General features: G+C 36.5%; 1 protein-coding gene across 6 annotated transcripts in view; it reads right to left on the bottom strand.

The window, feature by feature from the left end:
• CNTRL (centriolin) overlaps positions 1-27,922 on the bottom strand; it is a 103,645-nt gene that overhangs the window by 58,891 nt on the left and 16,832 nt on the right. For 3 of the 6 annotated variants that reach the window (XM_049896900.1, XM_049896894.1, XM_049896895.1), the window contains exons 5-12: positions 26,875-27,016; positions 24,967-25,153; positions 17,716-17,909; positions 11,533-11,652; positions 10,429-10,657; positions 9,007-9,116; positions 5,548-5,742; positions 550-703 (exon numbers count right to left, since the gene is read on the bottom strand). In XM_049896900.1, coding sequence (XP_049752857.1) covers positions 550-703; positions 5,548-5,742; positions 9,007-9,116; positions 10,429-10,657; positions 11,533-11,652; positions 17,716-17,909; positions 24,967-25,153; positions 26,875-27,016 — 1,331 coding nt within the window. The remainder of the gene's footprint in view (positions 1-549; positions 704-5,547; positions 5,743-9,006; positions 9,117-10,428; positions 10,658-11,532; positions 11,653-17,715; positions 17,910-24,966; positions 25,154-26,874; positions 27,017-27,922) is intronic. The other 3 variants (XM_049896898.1, XM_049896899.1, XM_049896896.1) reach the window with 2 other exon arrangements.

Genomic DNA, 27,922 nt, shown 5'->3' with positions numbered 1-27,922 from the left:
GTTTGTAAGCTCAAGAAGGATGGTTATGTGCCTTACAAGAAAATACTTGAGTTACCTGAGCTTCCTTCAGGCACATTATAATGCTGTTGGCTGTGAGTTCAATGTTAATGAATCAACAAGATACATTAAATAAGTTGTTTTTAAATAGAAACATACAAAACAAAAAAGGTTATGTATTAATCAGTTGGCAAAAATGTGACAAGAGGCTTACAGAAACCTAACCCTGTATTTCTGCTAGAAGCAATACAGTATTCACTAATTCTGAGTTAGGTTCACTAAGCAGAACTTTACTGGAATAGTAAGAATCAAATGTGTTGACTTCTCGCTCAATGAATAGAATGACTTGATTCACAAGGACATCAATGTAACAAAACAAAACTAAGGATTTTAAAGTTTTATTAAGCACTTTGGGGAACTTTGTATATATTTCTGCTGCCAAATACTAACAGCTAAATCATATTCAGCTAATATCTGGATTAGTATCTGTCTTCTTGTCACCTGTCTTTCATTAATACTAAAATTGATTTACCTTAATACTTAAATTCTCACCTTCAGTAAGCTGTTGTTCAAGGTCCTTAATCTCTTCTGTTTCCTTAGCAATCCTAGAAAGTATCTCATCCAAACGGCTTTCAAGTTGTTTATACTGTTTGTTCATAATGTCAAGCTGTTGTTCTTGACCCCTTTTCTGAGCTGTCATATGGGACTGAATTGCAAAAAAAAAAAAAAATTAACTGCTTTTAAAAATGATCATTAACAGTATTTTTAAAGAAAGAATAGAAAACAAAATTTAACAATTTGCATCTATTTTGGTTCAGGCCTTGTGTTCTTTCACGAGCAGTCTTCATTTAAAGCTCATAACTTAATGTGGGAATCATCTCCATTTCACAGAGGAGAAAAGTGAGGATCAGAGAGGTTAAATGATTTTTCCAAGGGCACAGCTACTAGGTAATATAGCCAAGTTCAGTGTTCTTTGCATTGCACTAATATGTGAATTTTTGAAAAGCTTCTCAAACAGCGGATTGATTATATACATATATATCCATAGAAAAAAACTAAAAAATATATATTCCAAAATGTTAACAAGGATTATATCTGGGCAGAAAGATTACAGGAGTTTTTTGTTTTTTTTTTAAAATAAGTTTTTTTAATACTTAAAAAAAAAAAAAATGTAATAGACAAGTAATACCTTTTTAATAAAAAAATATACTAAATGTACTTAAAAAAGAAGTTTCTTAGGGAAAAAAACAGAGACATGAAATAAGTAAATATTTACCTGGAATTCAAATTTGTACAAAGAAACATTTTTGGTCTTAGATTTGATAATCTGGGACCTCAGAGGGTTCTCGAAGACCATTTTGCCCAGTGATTCTTAAGAGGAAGGGCCCTAGGGCAGTAAACCTCTCTAGTACGACAACTTTTGCTCCCGCTGGGAAACAGCTTACACACACCCACACACATTCTCACATCCTAGCAGTCAACGCATTACTGAGCCACTGTTAAAGAAAGGAGTGGATTGTATTCTTCAGGTGTGCTGGAAGGAAAAAAAAAAATCAAGAGCCAACAATCTAGTCTAGCCATCTAATCCTTCATTTTACATGTGAGAAAACTGAATCTCAAATCCATCCAATGATTGCCTGGGTCTCCTTAGGCAACTGTTCATATGGAGACAAAATAACTCCCTAGAGAATCTTTACGCTCCTGTTTACGCCCTTGTGACTACAGTTTGCCTCCACAGGTTCAGAGAACTAAAATAAACTAAGAAAAAGTTATCAGGACAGAGACTATTTTCACAGTCTGAACAACAAATACCAAGGCTCTCAAGTATAAGATCCGTTTGATTACAAAAGCACATTCCTCAACTTAAAATGTCTGTTACCCCAAAGACAAGAAAGAAAAGTCTCTTCATTTTGAAGAACAAATGAGTGGCAGTTTGACAGAGATTTTCAAAACTTTTCTTCCGCCTATATTTCCAGAATAACTATCTGAAATCTTTCTGAAAAGGTAACTGCAGATGACAGCTTAAATTCTAAGTAAACTTAAGATTTTTATGGCTCAAGAAGTAAGAAAACCACCACTGCACTCATGGCAATATCACTAAATCTTTAACATTCACAATTAAAAATTCCATTGAAACCTCCTTATATGCAGGACAAAAATAAATTGGTTCAATATGCCAGTATTTTGCACTAAGCACATGGGAGCAAAAGTAGATTTTGCAATCTTCACTACCATGAAGTTCACAAAAGAGTTGTTATAAAAACAGGAACTTACATCTCTGACTCCTCCTCCTTTTAAGTTCTTTGTTGGGCGAGCAAAAAAAAAAAACAAGAAAATGATTATACCTTAGCTTACAATTTCTCCTGTTCAAACTGGGCCATTGAGAACAGAGAAATTGTGGACGGAACGCTTTCTAACGCTGTCTTCAAATTCATGTGCACTTCCCTCTCTGACAGCCACATTTTTGTAAGCATTTCAGAGGCTCGGTAACCTCCCAGCTCTTCAAACCACATTCCTGGCCGAGGGTGAGCTGCAGCCCTGCCTGTCCAATCACAAGCAGCCTTTACAGGCCGACCCCACCCTCCACGCTTTAAATCATTACACAGGAAGCTCCTGGGGGCCAATCACGGACAAACTTTGCAACTGATCACTACAGGCTTAATTTTCTCTAGAGAACAGTTACCTTCTGCTTCTACTGGGCATTTCCTGATAGGGAAGAGCAATACAAATCTTCCTTTTTTGTGTTTGCTCCCATAATATCTGTGCTAGTTATCAAAATTTGTATAAAATAAAATGATTTTTAAATGGTGCCTTTTCCTTTTAAAGCCTAGCTAAATGCTGTTTGTTGATAACCAACTAGTCTAAGCTCTGAGGCTAATTGTAAAAATAATTAATCTCTTTTAGATCTTTAATCTCTTGGAAGGGAAGGGGTCACCGCAATACCATAAGCTTGGGTTTGCCTCTTCCTATAAAGGGTGACTTTGGGTAAATCATTAAATCTTTTTCAATTACTTTTTCATCCCCTGCAAATTGGGGGGAAAAAATGCCACCAACCTCACTTGATGCTGTGATAGAAGTCTTCACTAGCATATGGCAAATACCCAGCACCACGCAAGACACATTATGGGTACTTTATGTGTTTTTTCCATCATATCTCTCATCAGTCATACGCTATTCTCTAATCTCTCAAGCTTTTACCTTTAAATTTTACTTGCTACTAAGAAAGATACTTCATCTGATTAGATAATAAAAGTTAACTAAATAAAGTCTACCTACATCTATACAAACACATGTAGGAGATTCCACTCTTGATTTCTTTCCCTTTAGCTAAAATGCTCATATTTTTTGACCCTAAAATGAAGCGCCTGCGACTAGCCAATAAGGTGACTTTGTGCAGATTAGAAAAAGATGGTCCCTTTGGATCAATGAATTAAAAAAAAAAAAAGCAACCTTTGTTGTTCACACTAAGGCTGCAACCTTAAGAGCTAATCTTTAGTAGTTTTAATAAAATCAAATAAATCTGGTTTATATGTTTCACTCCTACCAGCACAAATTAATTTTGGCTACCTTCAAAACTTGGATGCCATTCCTACTTGTCATTTAGCTCCTTTATATATGTAACTCTTTACCAAAATCCAGTGAGAATTAAACTCACTGTCTGCCAAATGGAGCCCTGGGCACAGGGGTAAACAGCTCAACTGCTAACCAGAAGGTCAGCACTTAGAAGCCACCAGCTGCTCCTTGGAAACTCTATGGGGCAGTTCTACTCTGTCCTACAGGGTCGCTATGAGTCGAAATCGACTCAATGGCAGTGGGTTTGGTTTTGGCTTTTTTTTTTTTTTTTTTTTGGTCTGACAAATATATCACACTAATTTGTTGAAAGCAGACACATAATCCAGGTTTTAATTACTCACAGATCACAGAGCTGGAAGGGGCAGCAAAGAAGCTGTGGGTTGGGTTTACAGGCAGGTTCCTTCCTACCTTCCTTGATGCAAGCACTCATGAACACAGGGCTGGCCCCTATGGATACAGACACCAGCAGGATACAGCTCTTGCCCTCAAGGACCTTATAAGGGATTGCAGACTTCTGAACAAATAAATGCAATAAGGTAAAGTATACTGACCATATTAAAAATGACTTAAAATATCTGGTTTTTCATGTGACAAAAATTCCTTAAAATAAGACTATTTCAGTGTCATCTTCTTTTTTAACTTTTTTGTAATAAAATATATATAACAAATTTGTCATTTTTTGGTTTCAATTTTAACACTAAGTTTTAGGCTTTTGTTGGAAAAGGCCTTATGTCTGTGATGGTAAGGCTATCTTTTGTTAAAATTAGCTGGCCTACAACAAATATTTATGATAGTTCACTAAAATATTTAAAGTACTGGTCTGACAGAGCCTGGAGGAAGCCTTGTGACTATGGCCCCTGGATACTCTGCTAACCCAGAACTAAAACCAGTCCTGAAGCCCACTTTTCAGACAAAGATTAGACAGGCCTATGAAACAAACAATAACACATGTGAGGAATGTGCTTCTTAATTCAACCGAATATCTAAGACTAAATGGGCAACTCCTGCCCAAAAGCAAGACAAGAAGGCAGGGATAGGAACTGGACAAATGGACACAGGGAACCCACAGTGGGAAGGAGGAGCATGCTATTACAGTGTAGGGACTGCAACCAATGTCACAAAACAATATATGTATACATTTTTGAACGAGAAATTAACTTGAGCTGTAAACTTTCACCCAAAGCACACACACAAAAAAATGTAAAGTACTTAAAGCAATTATAGTGCATTGTCCTTACTATGTTAAATTCTATAAATTCTCTTAATCCAGAGATCTTAAAGTTCTTTAAAATATATAATTTTATTATTCTAAGTATACCAGTAAAATATTTCTACTTCTATTTTAGCAATATTAACTAAAAGATAAGCCATTAGGAAGACTTCTCAGGGTAGAGACAGAAAGAAAGAGCCTGACCCCATCAACCAGCCACCCCCTCTGGCCACATTTCAGGCAGGTATGCTCTAGAGGAATGTTTCCTTTTTAAGAACAACACAAAATAAATTCAAACAACAACCAGCTTGAGTAGAATATTTGCATAAAGACTGCATGAAGGATTAAAGAAGAGGGAGAGAAAGAATTCTGAACTTCCTTCAGCTCTCTCATCTCACCACCTTGCTTTTAACAAAAAAAGGCAAGATGAGAGAAAAGGTAAGAGATTTGGAGGGTATCTTGGGGCACGTTTTTCTTGCTTTAAAATACAATGAAATAGAACCACTTAAAAAAAAGTAAGCATACCATGCATACATCATTATATTGAAAGCCACTGCCTCAAGCCCTAAGTTGCTTTGTTTTAGACACACGATATATATACGTATATATACACACATATACACACATGTATCACTCAAATTTGTGCATCAAACTAAGAGAGACTTTCAGAAAGGACACTGAGGCTCAAAATGACATGACATATAACATTTAGACAGAATGATATTCTAGTCCCTGTAGAACAAGCCAATATTTCTTAATTTACTTACATGTTTTGGGTCTTTGGAATCCAGGCTATCTATGACTATTTGTAGGTCCTCGATCTCCTTCTGCTTTTCGGCAATTTCTCGTCTTTGTTTTTCCATTTGCATTTCTAGATCCAGAGCTTCCTGACGTAATTTATTTAGAAGTTGTATCCTACCACTCAACTGCTTGAAAAGAAGGTCTTTCTCTGCTTCTGAAATCTAATCTCCCCATACCCCGACACACAATTAACAGGGGATAGCAACACTGATTTATAAATTTAAAGAAAATAAATTCTACAATTTAAAGAGTATTCTATGCTCTATTAGTTTTCCAATAAAATGTGAGGCGTCATCTAGGCACTCCATTCACAGCTTATACTTTTATGTTTATTGTATGCAGAAAATCTTATTTTATTAAAGTTTATGAAAACTAATAATGTAACAGGTACAAATGAAGCTGTCATTCTAGTACAAGCAATTTGGAAATCATTAATAATAACAATAATATTAATGATAAACCAGCAGTCATGAAGGTGATTCTGACTCATGGCGACCCCATGTGTAGCTGACTTTTTATAACACTTACTTTAATGTGCCAGGCACTGTTCTACACTCTTTATATAATTTAAACCTCAAAACATATAAGGTAGAAAATATATTTATCCTAATTTTACAGATAAAGAAACTGAGTCATAGAAAATTTAAATAGCTTGCTCAAGGTCACATTATTAGTAGGTGGTAGAGCCAAGACTTAAGCCTAGACAGTGGGGCTCCAGACCATGTCCCTAACTACTATACTACAGTCTCCTAGCTAGTATAAATATTAAGATGGTCAAGCAATAAATTCTGAGTACTAGTAGGGAAGCAATAACTTTAATACCCTATCTCCTATTGCTAGCAGTTTTTAGCATACAAATTTATACAAATGTAGAAATGTGTCTTAAAAATCTATATTAAACTGTAAAAAAGGCACAAAAAAAAAGGATGCAGAATAAAGATTGGAAAGAAATGAAATATTGATAATGACTGTCCACAAGTGATGGAATTGTTGGTACTTCTTGACCCTTTTTTTAAACTCTTCTATATTTCCAAAAAGGAGCCCTAGTGGTCCAGTGGTTAAACACTCAGCTGTTAACCGAAAGATTGGTGGTTTGAACCCACCAGCTGCTCCTAGGGAGAAAGATGTGGCAGTCCGCTTCCATAAAGATTACAGCCTTGGAAACTCTATGGGGCAGTTCTACTCTGTCCTATAGGGTCACTATGAGTCAGGACCATCTTGATGGCAACAGGTTTGTATCTCTAAAATCCTTCCAATAATCACAATACCTTTAAAATCGGAAAAATGAAAAATTCTCTGCTGACTGGTAAAATCATCTCACACTTTAGAATTCTAAATTATAGCAAGCAAGCTCTCATTAAATTGAGATCTTTATTTTACTGATTTGAGGACTGTGTATAAGAACCAGGCTGAAGCTTACCTCTGTCAGCATGCTGAGTAAATTAACAGCGTAAAGAAAAATTTAGGCTTATATTTACTCATTTAAAAGGACTATTTTTTTCCAAGCACATTTTGTAAGCATCATTTATTTCAATATTATATATATTATTCAATCTATCAATCTGTTGATCTGTATAAAGCTTTGGTCAGGGCTATTATAAAGCATTCTTATTTAATCATTAAAATAATTTAATCATTAAAATCATTCTTGATAGCTCCCTGTATTGCATCTCCCACTTTCAGTCCATCTTAAGTCCTAAGTTCTACTGCCAAATTTTACCCAGAATCAGTCTGCATCTCTCCATGTTCACCATCATCTTCCTGGTCCAAGCCATTATCATCTCTCACCTGCACTAAACAATAGCTTCCGAACTGATGCACACATTTCCATTCTTTCTACCTTCCTCACCCCCGTTCACTCTCCATGCAGTAGCCAGGGTCTTTTAAAAATAAAATTACAGGCCACTCTACCACCCAAAGCCCTTCAAAGATTTCCCACTGCATTTAGAATAAAATTCAAACTACTTAAAATGGCCTAGGAAACCTGGCATGATCTGGACCCTATGGCCTCTTTGATCATCTTCCACTCTAACTCTACAGAGGAATCTTTAGCCTAAAAGCTTTTGCACACAGTGTTCCCTCTGCCTGAAATATTCCTGACCCCAACTTTGCCTCTTTAGCTCTTTCTCATCCTTTGAGTCTTAGTCTAAATGTTATCTTCTCAGAGGGTCTACAATCTAAATTACATACCTTTTACAATGTCTCTCAATTTTTTTCCTACAGCGCTATGTTGTTTAACTATATATTTCTTTTTTTTCTTGATTATTGTCTATTTCCCCTATTAGTCTGTTCATGAACTTTTCATGTCTTTTTTGTTCATTACTCAGGGCCCAGCCCAGTCAGTAACTGGCATATCATCAGCTTCCAATAAACCTGAATCAATTTCTAGTTACTGTATGATTTGAAAGTAACAATACAGTATATCTTTTAAGAAAAATCTACAATTTCTTCTACCTATTAAAGTATGTTGTTGTTTGCCATTAAGGTGAACCCAACTCACAGTGACCCTATACGACAGAGTAGAACTGCCCCATCAGGTTTCATAGGCGGAAATCTTTAAGGGAACAGATAGCCAGGTCTTTTCTCCTGCAGAGTGGCTGGTGGGTTCGAACAGCTGACCTGCGATCAAATTAACAACAGCAACTTGAAAGATTAGATAGGCGCCTTAGGGGGCGATGTGTTTATGTCAATGAGGGAGGAACAACTTAGAAAAGGAGGGTGCGAATGGTTGTACAACTCAAAGAACATAAGTGATGTCACCGAACTGTACATGTAGAAACCGGTAAACTGGTGTATGTTTTGCTGTGTATGTCCTCAACAACAACAAAATAAGTAAAAATTTTTAAAAAGTTTAAGCAACTAAAAACTCTTACGTACTTAAAAACTAAAATGTCAAAACACTTCCTTTTTTGAATTTCCCCCCTATGCAATTACGTCATGATTTTAAGCTGCTTATTTTGTCACAATGCCCTTTGGTATTTCTGAGTGTCACTTCCATCTTTTTGTACACCATATTTTGTATCATTTACTTTTTTGCTGCTTGTTTTTGATAATGTTCACGCTATAGTAATGATGTCTTAACCTAGATCCTAGAATCTTAAAGGCAGGGCACTTAAATTAGAAGAAATACACCCAGAAGCAACTTCCTTGGGTAAAGTACTGGCTTTCATAATATAGTGGATTAAATACATGTTTTTATATAAATCTCAAGTAATTAGTTTCTATATACTTTATAAAATGCTAATATGATGTCATCATGAATAGAAGGAAAATGTAATTGGGAAATGCTAGAAACCTATATTTGACTCTGAAACTTACTATTCCACAATTAGTACTGATTTAAAAATTGTTTCCAATGAATATGAAAGGAACAAACATTTCATTTATTCATTTCCTCTTAGCAGTGCTGTTTTGTTTTTACATACTTTTTTCAGTTGGATAGCTTCTTCCAGTTGTTTATATTCTTCCGTAGCTCTTAAAATTTGTTGTTCTGCCTTTTCTATTTCATCATGCAGTTCTGATAGCCGAGTCTGTGCTATAATTTAAAAACATATGCACACGTACACACAAGAAAAACACTGAATTCCAAAACTTCTACCATACAGATTTTTTTCTTTGCAATCACCTCATAACTAATTCCCTCATTATAGGTCACAGTAATAAAAAAAATAATTTTTTATGATGGTTTTTCATCTCTATTAATCTTTAAAATAAATTGTTTCATGATATGTTACAGTACTATAATTGAGCCTTTATTTGTAAAATCCTTAATATAAAATGGACTTTACTGAATATTGCCAACACTAGAGAACCCTTCTGAAGAGTAAGGATTTTATGGGTAAATATGTTTGAGGCAAATGCTTTATCAGGCTCAATATCAAGAAATTCACTACCACATATTCTCTTCCAGCTGTAGGTACTCCCAGAATCAATTACTTACTACCTCAAATTTCAGATTTCTCTCTTACTCCCTCTCTCCTTCCCTGCCTCCTAAAAAACTATAAGCTCCTTGAAGCTAGTCTGCACATATACTATCTGATTTATTTTTGCTTTCCCCCTACAGAGCCTTAGCATACAGTAAGTGTAGACAAGGGGAACTGAGCCTCTCCTTTCCCCTCTCCAAGTCAATCTCTACAGGCCTCCCACGTCCATTACTTAGCTACCAACTAAGGGAAAGTAAGTTGCCAGTCTGACTGTTGAGTGGGCCATAATTACTAGGGGAATGCATGGACTCAGGTCTGTATTCTCCTTCCCTTTTCATGCAGCTACCCGGATAAGTAGAGTCAAAGTTTGTCACTGACAAGGTCTCTAAAGTGCCCTCTTGGCTTGACTTCTATGTGACTTTGCTAGAAGGTGGCAAGAACCCTGTGTTTCTCCTTGGGTGGTGGAGGGCAGGAAGGGTGGGAGGTAAAGTGTGGGGCAGGTCAGGAAGACTAGGATGCTGGCCATCAGTCCAAGCCTAAGGACAGTGTCTCACTCAGTTTATTCAAAGTGCTGCTTTAGGTTCTGGCTACATGCATAACAATCAATAAAGTGGTACTTTACTTGCTTCAATTATGATTAATTATGTCTTTGTGTGCAGAGCTCCAGTAGGCTGAAGGGCTGGTTGGCGGGACAGGGTTTACAAATTCTTGGATCCCCTGGACACAATGGCTATCGATTATTGTCCTCAACTCTAACAGCAATCATTAAAAAATAACTTTCTAGATGGATCAATACTTTCTTTTAGACTTCTCATGTAGAACAACAAATGCCATAAATGTTTAAGCGATTAAAAGAATTGTGAAACAAAATTTATCTACACAATCTTTTTATATTTTTAAAGAATTCAAAAAACTTTTTTTAACCTGCACTTATTTTTTTTTCTTTGTCTTCCAGTTGTATGTCCAGTGGCACTTGGGCTTTCAAATTAACTTGCTCATTTCTAAGTTGTTCCCCTTCATCTGGCTCCATCTTCCTGATCTGTACTGGCTGGGCATTATTAATAATGTGACTGTCTGTGGTGAACATATTTCTCTTGTATCTGGATTTGCCAATGTAAGGGCTTTCGTCTGGGGCTTTATCAACTTCAACATACTAAAAGCAAAAGAAATTAAAAGATTTATGGCTTAATAAATAACTTCCAGGCAATCAAATGGTATCGTTCATTTTATTAATGGAAAATATAGCTCAGAATTACCTGAGTTTATATTCAATCCTACATGCTTAGAAACTGAAAAATATATATCATTCTGTTTTCTTATTGTTAATACATCAAAAAAAGAACTAGAACTGAAAATGGCCTCAAAAAGAACCCCTCTACCCCAAAAGAGTGAAAGAGTTTGGACTGGTTGATTAAAGAGCTGCCCACAATGATACGATTTTGAGCACTGCTTAATCTCTAAAACCAGAAATCTGGTTGTTTCATTTTGCTTTATTGGCTGGTATAGACAAAACCTCAGTCTAATAAATTTTAATAACTAGATTTTTAAATTAAATAAGGTATGATAACAGCTAGCATCATGGGCCGCAGATGTGGTTCCTTTGTTGCAGCAGAATTTATGGCATTTGTACCAATAATGGCTGATTAATATTAAACCCAATGATTACTGAAAAAACAATGTAGGAAGATGACTATTCTATGGCCACTGAAGCAGGCAATGTACTTTTTCTGGAAGTTTGGATTTAAAATAGCTACTCCACCCATACTCTTGAGCGTGGCAACTGAGGTTTAGACAGCCTTGGGATATGGCTACGGGCAAAGATCCTCTTGGGGCTTTTTACCTCATTAGGATACTCTGTAGCTCACTGAGTTAAAAAAGTCACAGGCACAATCAAAACACAGTTTATACTGCTGATGCTCTCATAATAAGAAAGAGGAATAGTTATTGATAAAATTCCCTGAAAAGCCCCTAGCCACCCCTGCCATGCTGGTTTTAACTTGGGACTGCTAAAACATTAAAACAACTCACCTCTGATGGATAATAAGTTAGTGGCTCAAATTTAGCATCAATTTTATAAAAGGCCAATTCCTGCTCCAGCTCGTACTGTTTCTGACAAGCTCGCGTTAGTTCCATGGTCTTCTGTTTTAGCTATTGGTCCAATTTGATATGAGACAACATATGGTGTCAGCAAGTTAGTGCAAAGGTGCAACAATATGGAAAGTTCTAGTCACAACTAATAATTACATTTTTTAAAACCTCACAGCAAACACAACATTCAGAACATTTTATCTTAATTTTAAATTACTACAAATAATGAAACATAAAATTATCACTTCATAAGAGATCACATAAGAGACCTTTGAAGTTTATATATGATTTCAAGTTGCAATAAATAAAGATTTTTAAATTGTTAAGTTTCTTTGTCCAAACATGAAAATAACTCTGTATCAATTATTTCTAAGTAAACTAGCCTTTTAAGTACCTGCTTCCTGATTCCCCAATAATTAGAACTGATTTATTTAACATATGCTGTGATTTTAAAAAATTGCTTCAACTCATGGGGAGAATTGGATTTTGACTTTAACTACAAAGGAATTATGCAATGAGAAGGAAGAAAAAAAGAAACTTGTTTTGATTGTTGTATTTGTGGTTAATGGCATCATAGGTTTTAAATGTTCAAAACATTATTCTTTGTAGAGGGTAAAGGATGTAAATAAGCTCAATCAGATGAAAACATATATCATATTTTTATAAAGTAATCCTATAACTTTTTAGTTATTCTTAGAAGCTTTCAGAGCTGGGAGAACACATGAAATCATCCAATCTAATTCTCTGAATTTATAAATGAACAAATTGAGTCCCAGATTGGTGACGTAACTTGTCAAAAGTTACATATTAGATTAGTGACACAGGCTAAATACTTTCTGAACTAGCTACCTGTACCAGTCCCCTTTCTACTATACCATTCCTTTGAGTTCATTTCAAAGGTCCACTAAGTGATTTATGCCTCCCCTTTTTTTGTGCCAATGTCTGATAGTAGATACCAGACAAAGAACATGCAGAAAAACTTCATTAATGTAAAAATGCAAGCTGAAGAGAACAAAATATAAACAAACATACATGTTACAACACCCAGGAAGTTAAAGTCGTGCATGACTTAGCTTACAGTCACTTCTTGATTATCCATCAAACTGACAATAATGCTAGTCTGGATAACAGGCAATACTGGTTGAGCGCTCACTGTGTGCCAAAAACTGGGCTAAGCATCTTACATGTGCTGTCTCATTACAACTTCACAACTACCCTATGAGATAATGAAAGCTGCACAGAGAAGTTAAATAACTTCCCCCATCATATAACTGGTAGTGAAAGAGGCAGAGTTCAATGCCAAGTCTCCTGATTTCAAATCCAACACTCTATTTTACCACGCTGCCTTCAGTGTCCTGCCGCAGGGTGTCTAGCACATTACCTATCCACACTGATGCTTTCAATGAACGCTCACACAACCCTGAGTTTCAAAAACGCAACTCACAACCAACAGTGTCAACTAATCCTGGGCTTCTCTCTCCAAAGCTCACAGGCAGTAAAGCCAAACAAACAACATATGCGGCCAAAACCAAGGATAATGCAGGGAATTTATAATACTCTGTGCTTCTCAAAGTACTTTTAAATCTTTTATAGCAGTAGGTTTAGCATATAATAAGCATATAATAAGCACTCAATAAATGTCTGTTGCAGAAATGCATGACGAATATAGGAATCAAATGACATGGAAAGTAGGCTGGTTACTATATTACTCTGGATAATCATGAGTTGACTGCAGTTAACATATTTACCAATAGGAAAAATGATAAAAATTCTTTCCCCACATCTAAATTCACGCATATGTACACAACCATTAAAAAAAACACACACACACACAAGCACATTTCCCCAAAAGGCAAGCCAGTTTCAAAAATAAAAGATAAACAAACATATTAATACATGTTATCATGCAAACCATGTAAAATACAGTATGTAGTTCAGCCCTGAAGAAACTACCTTTAAGGAAGAATACAGAATCAGCAGAAAAGGGCCTGCAAGAAACCAAGGCTAAAAAGGAGAAAGAATCGGAGACCATCATCTGGAGAACTCCAGAGAGTTAAGCTGTAATAATACAAGATGCTAAATTCTATTTTCTGACAACTTACCTTAGGAAGACCTAGTTATTAGTATTTGCATTACTCTTACACAGACACATTTAATCATCATCTAACTAGGAGTTAGATTTGCCACCTTTCATTACTTAACTGATTCATTTGAAATTATTTTCACATTCATTACCTCATTAAATCCTCACAGGTCTGTGAGGCAGGCAGGATAGGTAAATCATCCTCACTTTAAAAATGAGGAAACTGAAAGCTACACAAAGAGTAAGTTTGGTTAATATTTGTTGGTGACGACAGAAGGGGGACTACTATGGTTTAAACTGTCACCAGAAGTGTTACCTCAGTGTTACTAATTCTTTTTATATACATATGTATGTATGTGCACACACACACATATCTGTATTTTATAAATTAATTGACCTAAGAAAACTGGAACGCACTATACAACTACAGATGATATCAGGTGTTCTGCATACAGTAACAGAAAACATTTTTCAAATGCAGGATCTTAAAATAAGACTCAGGATTCCTTCGTAACATAGAATAGTCCTCTGGACTAAAAAAAAACATGAACTGGCAATTTAAAGAACAAATACAAACTAGCCAATGAATGCGTACACAATACTTAATCCTCTAACAACTAAAGAAATGCAAAATTAAAATAGTAATAAGATTATATTTTTTTCTATCATATTTACAAGTTCAAAATAACAATATCCAGTGGGGAACTCACTGCTATAGGAGTTGAAATTGGTTATAAGCTTTTTGCAGCATGCATTAACATTTATCAAAATTTGAAATGCAAATTACGCAGTAATTTCACTTGTAGTGATTTATGGTAAAGGATTACTAGCATGAATACATCAGGCTATGCACACACATACACACACACACCCCCCAAGATTTTCTCTGTGTTACTGTCCCTAATAGCAAAAAAAAAAAAAAAAAAATGGAGGCAACCTAAATATTCGTGAATACCAAAACTCATTGCTGTTGGGTCGATTCTGACTTATAGTGACCCTATAGGACAGAGTAGAACTGCCCCATAGAGTTTCCAAGGAGTGCCTGGTGGATTTGAACTGCCGACCCTTTGGTTAGCTACTGTAGCACTTAACCACTATGCCACCAGGGTTTCCAAATATTCATCAATAGGAGTAAGCTAACTTACAGAGGATCCATATAATGGGAGCACTATACAGACTTTTAAAAGAATGAGAAATATATATACATATTTTAACTATGAGAGTTGTTCATGATATACTGTTATGTGAAAAATAAGTTGCAGACTTACACAGTTAAGATTCCATTCTGTTTTTTAAAGTCACAAACATTCAAAGGTATATATGTCTTTAATTTTACATATTTATATACATACAAATATAAACTTACATAGCGTTATATAATCACATATATAATGTATTTAAAAAATGCATAGGAAATAAGAAGGATATATATTAACATCCAAGGAATGGAGTAGGGAAAAGTGGAACCATTATTTTCTACTGCATATATTTGTTATCTGAATTTGTTACAATAAACATATATTAATTTTGCATACAAAAGTATGCTTAAGTGGTTAATGATAAAAATAAATAACATAGAGAAGAGCACAACCTGACATCTATAAAAATAGTTACAGGAAAAAAATAGCAAAAACTGTTGACAATTTACAAAACATTTACTCACAGCACAAACATATTAACAACATTATAAATTTTTTTAAAAAGTAGACAACTATAACAGTATCTATAATTTTGGAATAGCACAAAGTCTTAAGACATGATATTTTGTCCAGGTTTTCAGTGGGCTAAAAATGGGTTGACTATCTAGGCCAGGGGGTCACCATTTGGAAATTATAAAGTTATTTAATTTTAGTAGTAAAAGATGGATCCCATATTCCAAAAAAGATCTATAACTCCAGAAAGTTTATTAAATGTTGACAAATGTCAAATAATACCACAGTAACCATTTTTCTTGTTTTTTGTATTTTAAACACAAATTTATGTGATGAGCATGAAGAGGCCACTAAACCAAAAACCAATTAGCAGCCAAACTTTTAACCACTGTGCCACCAGGGCTCTAGAAAGAGTTCACAATTAAAATAAAATTGTCATGTTGGTCTACAATGGTTTGATTAACTCATCTGTCCACTCTATTTTTTATTAATGGAGAACAACAGAAATATACATAATCTAAAACCATGATAATCACTGGATTATTAATACTATTCACACATGCCTTCAGAATACAGCTGGCAAATGTGAAAACTACCCTCAAGTAAGTGACAACATGAAGGAACCCACAAATGCTCTTAATATATAAATAACAGGGCTGGGGAAGCTGTCCTATTTTTCCATTATGCCCTCTTGGTATAAATTACTTTTTCTCTCAGGCAAAGAAAGGCTCAAGAAGGAGGTAGTCAGGTATTGATATTTCAAGTAACAACTTCCCTTCTAGACTGTGGGCCCACATACAAAGAAAAACGCACAGATGGAATTTTTCTTGTTAATAAAGCAAGTGAAAAGGCAGAATTCTTCTTGTCAACAAAGCAAGTAGTTAAGCAAGGCTGATGATCTTGAAAGGGAAATACAAAAGAAGGTAACTATACCTAGGATTCTATTACAAGAGAAGTATGAGTCTCTAAGTTACGCATAGATTAAAATAAGAAACTGCCAAAAAAAAAAAAAGAAGGGGTACCAATAGCTGTTTTTCCTCCAGGAAACGTAGCCTAATAATTTTACAGATTCAAATTCTCTGAACTTAAAAGGGCTTTTTAATAAGGTCTTTAGTCCATCTTCCTGTCTAATGATTTTGATCTTTCCCCTCAAATCTTTAGCATATGGCCACCCTCTGCCTTTTTCAGTGACAGCAAAAACATTCGAGAGTTACCACATTGTATCTCAGGGGAGCTATTATAAATTGCTTCATCATTCCAAAGTGAAAACTGGTTTTCCTATAACTCCATTTTTACCACATCTTAATTCCAGCTCATGGGACCTTAGTAAAAAAATTCTAGAGCCTCTTCCATGAAATAATCCTTTGAATATCTGAAGGCAGCTGGGTCTCCTCTTCTCCATCCTGGACACCCTCTGTTCTTTTGGTCACTTCTCATATGACATAGTCTCAAGACCTTTGAAGCCTCTGGGTCAGTAACTTTTTGAATATATTCTATTTTTTTAATACCTTTTTTTCTTCCTGTTTCAACCATAAAGCCAAATTACATAAAATTTAAACATCACAGATATGCAGAAAGGGCAATTTGAAAGTGTTCTATAACTGCGTTCCTCAGAAATAACCACTGTCAAGGGTTTGGTGCATATTCTGCCATTTTCCCCTGTACATACTTATATATTTTCATATATAGGATTATACTCAGCATGCTGTTTGTCCACTTGCTTTTTTCACATAGCAATATGTGCTATACATCCTTCCACATCAGGATACACAGCTGTACTTCATTTTATTAGCAACATGTTATTCTACCACATGGATGTCCTCTAAATCTCTCACTTACAGATTAGTTATTTCCTTTTTTACTAATAGAAACACTGTTGTAGTGAATAGCCTTGTGTAAGTACGCAGGTATCTGTATGAGTATGTATATGCATGTGTGTGCACTTTATACATTCTTGCTACCATCTCTACAGAATATGTTATTAGAAATGCAATCTCTGAGACATAGCATATGTCTATTTAAGATTTGGATAATTTTGTCAAACTACTTTCTGCAAGTTTTTGCCAATGTTCATTCTCACCAAGAATGTTGTTGCTTTAAAGAAAGACAAACATCTAGGGGCAGTCTGACCAACTCCTCATAGTGCAGAGCTTCATCCCTCTCCTTTGTTCTGAACACCATACTTCAAATAATGCAGTCCAAGTTAGCATTTTGGGGCAGCCATACTGTAAAGTATACAGTCTGTAACATGTAAAGGCTTTTGCATATATTTCTATTAAACCACATCTTCCTTATTCAATGATCAGGAAGCTATATTTTTAGACCCAAGAGTAAAGAATTCTCTATCTTAAGAGAATATTGCCAAGGCAATGCAAAATAGGGACTTACCAATTCATTTTTTGTGCTTAGGTCACTCTCTAGCTCATCACAGTTCTGTTTCTGCAGTATGGCCTCCTCTTTTAACAATTTGTTCAGTTTATCTTGATTTTTAATTTCCTCAAGGAAGCTTGTTTGTTTGCTCTTCAGCTCTTCAGTTTCTATCACCTTCTTTTCCAAGTCTCTTTCTAGTCTTTCTACCTCTCCTGCCAATAAAAATTTAATAGTTTATTTACCATTATCTTTCCTACTTAAAGAGAAAGAAAAATGTTTCTCAAATAAAAGCAAAAGAAGTCTAAGAACAGTGTAAATACAATTCTACTTTAAAAATTAGCCAGTACAGTTTTAGAAAAAGAGTATCTTGATTTTGAAATTGATTTATATTAAGAGAGGTAAGAAGGCATTACCATTTGGATTACATTTTTAAAAATAACACTCTACTTGCATGTATTTAATTCAATTAGTGTTGATGAAGTTTTTCCAGGTTCCCTTTAAAAAATAGGTAATATTTTATTTGATATTAGTAATTACACTTAAAAGGATGCTGCAAATGTGTTTGCAAAACAGTCTTTCCTTAAAATCCTTCACAGGCTTCCTACTGTTCTCAGGATAAGATCCAAAAACTTAAATGAAAAGCAGACTAGGCTCTTCATGATCTGGTCCTAACCTCCCTCTCCAGCCTCCTCTTCAATAACACCCCACTACAGCCTTTCTGAAATGATTACGGTTCTTCAGACTTGTGATGCCTTTTCTCACCTACAGAGTTTTATTCATGCTCTCTGTTTGAGTTTGCTGAGCTAACTATTTTGCATCTTCTAGGTCTCTGTTTTAAAAAAAAAACACTTCAAGAAGTCTGCCTTCACCTACCCCTTCTCAGGTTAGATGCTTCTCAGGGATACTCCCACACTACCCTATACTTCTGTGGCCCTTGTCATGGGGAGTTATAAATGTGAGCAAGTACTCTGGCTGTCTGCTTTCCCCACTAAAGCTTCATGAAATCAGAAACTGCATCTGGCTCACCACTGGATCCCAAGAGCCCAGCACATTAAAGGCTCCTAATTTGGGTTTACTGGGTTAATTAATATCTGAAGTACTGATAAATGAACCATAAGCAGTTTAAAAATCTTCCCCAATAGTATATTTATATTATGACATTTCTTTGCATTATTTGTATTTTTAATGATTCCAAAACATAAACTTCAGGGTAACAAATGTTGGGTTAAAAACCAAACCCATTACCATCAAGTCGACTGTGACTCATAGTGACCCTATAGGACAGAGTAGAACTGTGCCCTAAGGTTTCTAAGGAGTGGCTGGTGGATCTGAACTGCCAACCTTTTGGTTAGCAGCTGTAGCTCTTAGCCACTGCACCACCAGGGCTCCATAACGTTGGGTTAGTGGAGTCCCAGTTAGTAAAAATTTACCATGTTTCTGAAGTACTGGATTGAACCATATGAAGTTGATGTTTTTGTAGGTTGAAAACAGACTAACATCAATTTCATACAGCTGAACATACAGGCTCATTTCCCAACACTCTAAAATGGCATCTCGTACCTTCCTCCTGCTCCTCAAACCTCCTATATGCCATACTCCTTTCTTCTGTTCTCTTTCTCAGCTGATGACCTCATAAAAGTTCACTGAAAAACCAGAAGCCATCAGTGAGAACCCTCTCATTTTTCTACTACCAAACCAATGAAACTACCCATATCTCCACAAATCTTCTCTCCTTTCTCATGGAAAAAGTGTCCTTCCTGCCTAAGGACAATCCTTCTTCTTTTGTCTGTATCTGATCCTCTTGTCTTTTCATGGACCACAGGAATTGAACCAGGATTTGTCTCTCCACTACATTCTTGAATACTCTGTTTCTCTGATTACTAACTTCGAGGTTTACTGTATTTGTTTCTGCCCATTTCCTGGTCTAGAAGCTATGGGTTTTTGTTTGTTTGTTGCTAAACTTTGGGCTCATTTTGTTAGGTCCTCCAAAAAAACCAAACCAAACCTGTTGCCATCAAGTCGATTCTGATTCATAGCAACCCTATATGACAGAGTAGAACTGCCCTATAGGGTTTCCAAGGAGTGAATGATGGACTCAAACTGCTGACCTTTTGGTTAGCAGCCACAGCTCTTAATCACTGCACCACCAGGGCTCCACTGTTAGCCCTAGGGAAGTGAAATTCTGGAAGGAAATTCCCAATCTTCACCAAATGTCTACCTTTTATTCACTCTTTAATCCATTATAATCTAGCCTTAAACTGCTCCTGTTAAGACCATCATCATATGTTACTACTCTAAAGCACACGTCTCTGTGTTTATCTTACTTCATGTCTCAGCAACACTGAACATGGTTGACCATTTCCTCTACTGAAACCTTTTTGTCCGAGCTTTTGCAACTCACTATTTCTTGTTTTCTCCTACCGTGCTGATCTCTCCTTCTTAGTCTCCTTATCTAGCTCCTCTTCTTCCCAACTCTTGTCTGGCTGAGTTAATCAATTCCCAGTGAATTAAATGTCATGTTTATAATGATTACTCTCAAATTTAGATCTCTAGTTTACATCTCTTGTCTGAACTCCAGCAGTTGTGGTTCAGTGGTAGAATTCTCACCTTCCATGCAGGAGACCAGGTTTGATTGCTGGTCAATGTGCTTCATGCGTGGCTACCACCCATCTGTCAGTGGAGGCTTGCACGTTGCTATGATACTGAACAAATTTTTAGCAGAGCTTCCAGACTAAGATAGTCTAGGAAAAAAGGCCTGGCAATCTACCTCCAAAAATTAGCCAACAAAACCCCTATGTATTACAAGAGTTAGATCCACAAGTGATGATGGGATGCTGCAGGACCGGGCAGCATTTCATTCCATTGTGCATGAGGTCACCATGAGTTAGGCGTGACTTGACAGCAGCTAACAACAACTACTTGACGGCTCTATTTAGCTGTCTCATAGACATTTCATATTCAACATGTCCAAAGCAAAACTCTGAATTTCCTATTTCCATATGGAGTGCAGTGAATTACAGTAATCCTCCCTTATCCGCATTTCACTTTCTGTGGTTTCAGTTACCCATGGTCAACCACAGTCCGAAGTAATTCATAAGTTTTAAACTGCAAGTCATTCAGAGTAGTATGATGGCATCTCTTGCCGTCCCACTCCATCCCACCTGGGACATGAATCATCTCTTTACACTACCTCCCCATTAGTCACTTAGTAGCCGTCTCAGTTATCAGATCAACTGTTGCAGGATGTATATACAGGAAAAAAAAGCAGTATATATATATATATATATATATACACATATACCTTTTTTTATAGGGTTCAGTACTATCTGTAGTTCCAAGTATCCACTGGGGACCTTGGAACATATCCTTCACAGATAAAGGGGGAATACAGTACAAGACCATGAACAGTCTTGTAACTCCCACAAAATAATTGAGTGGGACTACGCAAATAAGGTACATGTGGGTATCCAATAGTCTGCTAATGCAAATAAAGTGCATGGAATTCTTGTAGGGGATTAGACAGTTCACGGTCTTGCTGGGTGTATGGAATGAGAGTAGCCTTGAAATTGATAAAGAGCTTGCTATATTACCAGCTTCCATGACAGAGGTTTTAGAGGGAGACACAGACAGAGAGAAGGAGCTGTAACACTGCAGACAGCAAGAAATGGTGGTGTCACAGCAGCAAAAGTGGTAGCAGTGCTAGATGGCAGGAACCAGGAGACCAACATGAGACGGCTGCGGTGGGGATTCCTGACCCGTGGCCCTAAGGGCTGTAACACTTGCCTGAGAAGGCCCCAGCAGGACCCAGCAGCAGAAGGCCCTAAGCAGGGCCTGGCGGCAGAGGGTAAAAAGAAGCTATCCTGATCAAAGAATTGTATCCTGAGTTGTTCCGCTTACTTCCACGTTATCCTAATCCTGAGTTGTACCCTGTTGCTTCCCTAATAAGCCACTTATCTTTAAGTACGGTTTGTGAATTCTGTGAGACATAGCAGTGAATGACTGAACCCAAAGACAGGAGGAAAAGTACTGAGGAGAAGAGCAATAGTTGGTGTTAGAGATGATAGAGAGGCACAGCAGTTTGGAGAAGCTGGACATTTGGGACATCTTTAACCTTCACTTCACAGGGGCCAATGTTGTGCTGATTTTCATAGAAGAAATTATTCATTTACCATAAATGATATCATCATCCAAGCACTTACTCTCAGAAGCCCGGGAATTATTCAATCCATTAGAAAGTGCTAGTTACTCTACCACCAAAACTGATCTAAAATTCTCCATCTTTTCTCCATTTCCAAGTCTAATAACTAAGTCACTAACATTTTTAGTCTGGATACTGCAATAACCTCCTAACAGGCTTTTTTACCCTCCTCCAATTTTACCCTGCTCCAAGCCAATCTCCACTCAGCATCAAAACTGATCTTCTCAATATATAAACTGGATCATGTCCCACTCCTGCTTAAAAATGACCAATGGCTTCCCACTGCACTTGAAATAAAATTCAAACTCCAAGGCCCTGCATCACCTTGCCTCTCCCTGCCTCTTCAAGACCTGGAGTAAGGAAACCAAAAGGGAAGAACACACTCAGCATTTCTCAAGCTGGAAGAACTGAAGAAAAAATTCAAACCTCAAGTTGCAATACTGAAGGATTCTACAGGGAATATTCTAAATGACACAGAAAGCATCAAAAGAAGACGGAAGGAACACACATAGTCACTGTACCAAAAAGAAATGGTCAATGTTCAATGATTTCAGGAGGTAGCATATGACCAAGAACTGACAGTACTGAAGGAAGAAATCCAAGCTGCACTAAAGGCACTGGTGAAAAACAATGCTCCAGGAATTGACAAAATACCAGTTGAGATGTTTCAAAAGGATGCAGCACAGGAGATGCTCACCTGTCCATTCCAACAAATTTGGAAGAGATTGGGTGCCCCCAAAATATGTGTCAACATGGCTAGTCCATGATTTCCAGTATTGTGTGGTTGTCCTCCATTTTGTGATCTGCTGTAATTATTCTATGTGTTATAAATCTTAACCTCTATGATGTTAATGAAACAGGATTAGAGGCAGTTTTATTAACGAGGCAGGACACAATCTACAGGATTAGGTCATATTTTGAGTCACTCTCTTTTAAGATGTAAAAGAGAGAAGTGATTAGAGAGGAGAGGGACCTCCTACCACCAAGAATGAAGAGCCAGGAGTGGCACTCGTCCTTTGGACATGGGGTCCCTGTGCTGAGAAACTCCTAGACTCAGGGAAAGATGGATGACAAGGACATTTCCCCAGAGCTGATAGCTCCAGAACCCTTCCCCTGGAGCTGGTACTCTGAATTCAGACTTCAAACCTCCTAGAGAATAAATGTTTGTTAAAGCCATCCACTTGGGTATTTCTGTTATAGCAGTACTAGGTAACTAAGACACTAGCCAATCAACTGGAAGAGATTCATATTTGTGCCCATTCCAAAGAAAGGTGAGCCAACAGAATACGGAAACCATTGAACAATATCATTAATATCAAAAACAACTAAAATTTTGCTGAAGATCATCCAAAAGAAGTTGCAGCAGTACATCAACAGAGAACTCCCAGAAATTCAAGCTGGATTCAGAAGAGGATGGGGAACCAGGGATATCATTGCTGATGTCAGATGGATCATGGATGAAAGCAGAGGATACCAGAAAGGTATTTACCTGTGTTCTACTGACTACACAAAAGCATTCGACCGTGTGGATCATAACAAATTATGGATAGCACTGCAAACAACAGGAATTCCAGAACACTTAATTGTCCTCATGCGGAACCTGTACATAGACCAAGAGGCAGTCATTCGAATAGAACAAGGGAATACTGCATGATTTAAAGTCAGGAAAGGTATTTGTCAGGGTTGTATCCTTTCACCATACTTATTCAATCTGTATGCTAAGCAAATGATCTGAAAATCTGGACTACATGAAGAAGAACACAGCAACAAGACTGGGGTAAGACTTATTAACAACCTTCGATATGCAGGTGACATAGCCTTGCCAGCTGAAAGGGAAGAGGCCTTGAAGTACTTACTGAGGAAAGTCAAAGACTACAGCCTTCAGTATGGAATACACCTCAACATTAAGAAAACAAAAATTCTCACAACTGGACCAATAAGCAACATCATGATAAAAGGAGAAAATACGGAAGTTTTCAAGGATTTTATTTTACTTGGATCCACAACCAATGCCCATGGAAAGAGCAGTCAAGAAATCAAACAATGTTTTGCATTGGGCAAATCTGCTGCAAAAGACCTCTTTGAAGTGTTGAAAAGCAAAGATGTCACTTTGAGGACTAAGGTGCACCTGACCCAAGCCATGGTGTTTTCAATTATCTCAGATGCGTGTAAAAGCTGGACAATGAATACCGAAGATAGAGGAAGGATTGATGCATCTGAATTACAGTGTCAGTGAAGAACAATGAATATACTGTGGACTACCAAAAGAACGAACAAATCTGTCTTGGAAGAAGTACAGCCAGAATGCGCCTAAGAAGGGAGGATGGCGAGACTCTGTCTCACATACTTTGGACATGTTATCAGGAGGAACTAGTCCCTGGAGAAGGACATCATGCTTAGTAGAGGGTCAGCAAAAAGGAGGAAGGCCCTCAACAAGATGGACTGACACAGTGGCTACAACAATGGGCTCAAACATAGCAATGACAGTGAGGATGGTACAGGGCTGGGCAGTTGTTTTGTTCTGTTGTACACGGGATCGCTTTGAGTTGGAACTAACTTGATTGCACCTAACAGCATCTCTCCAAACCTATCTTCCCATCACACTGGTCTTCTTTCAGGACCTTGAAGTCATTAGAGTCTTTCCAACCTCAACAGACAAGCTGATGTCCCTCCCTGAGCACCATTCTTCACATGACTAACCCCCTCTTCCCTTTGCCTTCAGCCTAAATGTCAATTCCTCAGAGAGGCATTCCTTTACCATTTTCCCTAAAAGGAGGCCCCCCTTTGTTACTTTGAGTTTGCTTGCTTTTTGTCTGTCTCCTCTCCCTAAGAGATAAGCTGCATGAAGGCCAGCACCGTATGTCTTGTTCACTACTGCATCCTTAGTGCTAAGTACAACGTCTGGCTCACAGAACATCCTCAATAAATATCTGTTGAATGAATTGGTTTATGGTACCATTTTTCAAGTAAATTTTAATAGTATTACAAAGTTCATCATACTTTTCTGGAAAACTTCTGAAAAATAAATTCCTCCCACACCCAAACTTGGTTCTTTTAAAATGTCACCTTACCTAAACTGAATCTCTCGAAAGCCTCCTGTCTGTTCTGAGTGGTTACTGGCTGACCTTCCAAACTTTCCAGTGAACGGAGGTGGAAAATGGTAAACTGCTGGTAATGAGGAAGAGCCATAATTGGATTTTCAAGTAGGATCAGGGAAGTTAAATCTTGAAGAGGTTTCAACTTGCTTACATTCTGGAGCTGAAGAGACACATAACATGAATATTAATATAATATAATTTAAAAACCATAAACATACCTCAAGGAAGTAATAAATTAAAAGAAAATGCTCTTAACATGGCAAGGAACCTGCTCATGAAACCCATTATCTGAAAGAAGTGGTGGTAGGAGAGGGGTAGAAAGAAAGAACACAGTTTTTGAGTATCTATAGTGTGTCAGTGCAATATCAGACATTTTTCATATACCATTTCATCTGTAATTTCTCAAAACACTTATAATGTAAGTATTGTCTTAATTTTACAGATGAAAAACTGAGGCCCAAAGGTTAACTTGCCAAGGCCCAGAGCTTGTAAATGAATGAAATAAGATTTGAATTCAGGTCTGTATAATTCTAAGCCTACGGTCTTTTCATTACAATGATTGAACAAATGGAAAATACGGACGGCTATAAAAAAGATCTTGGTAAATTTTCGGATATCAGAGTCACGATTGACGTTAAAAGAAAAAGCATATGTAGAGATGCCCACATTTTTGAAGGTGATATTAAGGAGTGTAACCACAGCTTCTCTCACATCTTGGCCTAGTGATGTGAGATAAAAGGCTGAACAGAACCTAGAAGTGACCCCAAACAGAAGGTAGCAAGTTTTAAACTCTAACTTATTCTTAAGAATTCTCTAAAAATCAGTGATTCCTAATGAGATTTGGAAGGATGTGTAGTTTGAAAAAAAGCATATTCAATAATGCAGTATAATTTTACATTTAGAAAAGTGGGGGGAAAATAAACTACAGAGAGGAAAGCACTACGCAAACTTTTTTCTCATAGGGGATAGGCAGAGTCCCATCATCTCTAATTGGATGTGGTACAGCAGAGGGGGCACAGGCTTCTCTAGATGGGTTTATCAAAATCTCTGCAGAAACGTGAGATTTTTATGTTTATCCAAAGAGGGGTTTAAAAAGGTTGAGAAACACTACCCTAAAGAGCAAGTAAAATAAATCTTTCTTTTTTTAAGTGAATGTACATCAGTATATGCCAATGTCACATATAAATTGGGACAAGAAAGTCAGACAAAATGAGAAACAAAAAATATCTCTGGAATGATTTCACCATTGCCACTGGCTGACAATGAGTACTATCTAAAGATTATTTACTTTGAGTAGTATTTGTGGCAAAATTTAGACTCACGACTAGCTCTTCTCATCACCCCATAAGCTCCAAGAGCTCCAAGGTGGGAGCAACATGGCGTGGGACTTAGGCTCTGAGGCTTTTTGGCTGTTGTTGCTCAGACACTGTAAATTGTATGACATTAAACAAATGCTATTTATTATTACTGGTCTCCAATAATAATACATTGTGAAGGTTTAATTAAGAGAACCTTAGAATCATTTTACGTTTTAAAGTATTTTCACGTTACTTCATCTGAGCCCCGTAACTCCGTTATAAAGCAGTACGGGGATTATCTTCTCCAATTTAAACATGAGATAATGAATTTTAGAAACATTAAGGGATCCTCCACATTCAAAGAAAGCAAGTCTAGGCATTTTTCATTTTTTACTCTATGATCTTTCATTTTCTACTTCTACTTTTGATTTTCTACTTCTTTCATTTTGTGTTTGGTCAAAAGACCAAAGAACTTAAGAGAAGAAAACCCATTTAAAAAAAAAAAAAAACTCAGGTTTTAATCTTTTTTTTCCATCAAGTCTAAAAATTTGAAAAGTAATTCTTCCCACTGTGAATAACTTACCGATGATATCTTGTTGCCTTTTAGATTGAGGACCTGTAAAGATTTTAATTTCTTCCCTAACCATGCTGGTATATGTTCAATTTCATTTCCTGCGAGGTTTAACTTTTGCAGATTACACATATTTTCTATTCCTTCAATTTTGCTGGAAACCAAAGGATAAAATCAAACTTTATGAGTACAACGATAGAGTCCTCCATTGTATTTTTTTGGAAAAAAACAGCCTTGGTCTCATTTGGGGTTACTTTTCACAGTTTTAACTTATCAATTCTGTTCATAAATGAGAAACAAAAGACATGGCTAAAAACAAATTTACTAGAAGAGCTAAACTGTCAACCCATCATTACTGTGCCCAGTAATCCTACCCATCTTACTATCAGGCTTCAGGGCCCCACAACACTGAGAAACATACTAATCCTTGAAATAAGTGATCCAAGCACCAACAACCAGAAAACTTGTCCTAAATCCAAGCCCTGAACTCATTTAATATACAGTATTAACAAACATTATAGACTGGAAACGAACTGGAAAAGAAGAGTCTGTCAGTGGCAATGTCACAGACCACTGTGAAAAGTAATAGCTGACAGCCCAGAAAGAGCTGAAAAACTCAAAAGCACACTCTACTACACGCTGAAGTCTTACGCTAGAGAAAATGCTCTTATTACCTAACGTCACCACAAAACAATTATTTATGCCAGCAAAATATGGCTACCATTTTTTGCTGTGTTTATCAATATAAATATTTTAATTACAGTATTTAAATTAATAAACCATTTATCACCCATGTTGTTCAATTTTAATGGATGAGTTATTTTCCGAAGTGAATTCCAATTTAATTTCTTGGTAAATTCTCTATACTGGGCAAATATTTCTAAGTTTTTCTATTTTCATTTTTATTTTGTGGATATTATTTCAACAGGATCAATTCTTTTTTATGTAAACTTTATACTAAGGATTTCACTCATCAGTTTTTTTTTTTTTTTCCATTTCAATTTTGTTTTACTATAGCTTTTGCCACTGTTAGTTTTGTTGGCCATTATTTATAGCAAGT

The sequence above is a fragment of the Elephas maximus genome, chromosome 9, assembly GCF_024166365.1.
Source record: "Elephas maximus indicus isolate mEleMax1 chromosome 9, mEleMax1 primary haplotype, whole genome shotgun sequence".
Lineage (NCBI taxonomy): Eukaryota > Metazoa > Chordata > Mammalia > Proboscidea > Elephantidae > Elephas > Elephas maximus.
This window is presented reverse-complemented; position numbering and strand designations above follow the sequence as displayed.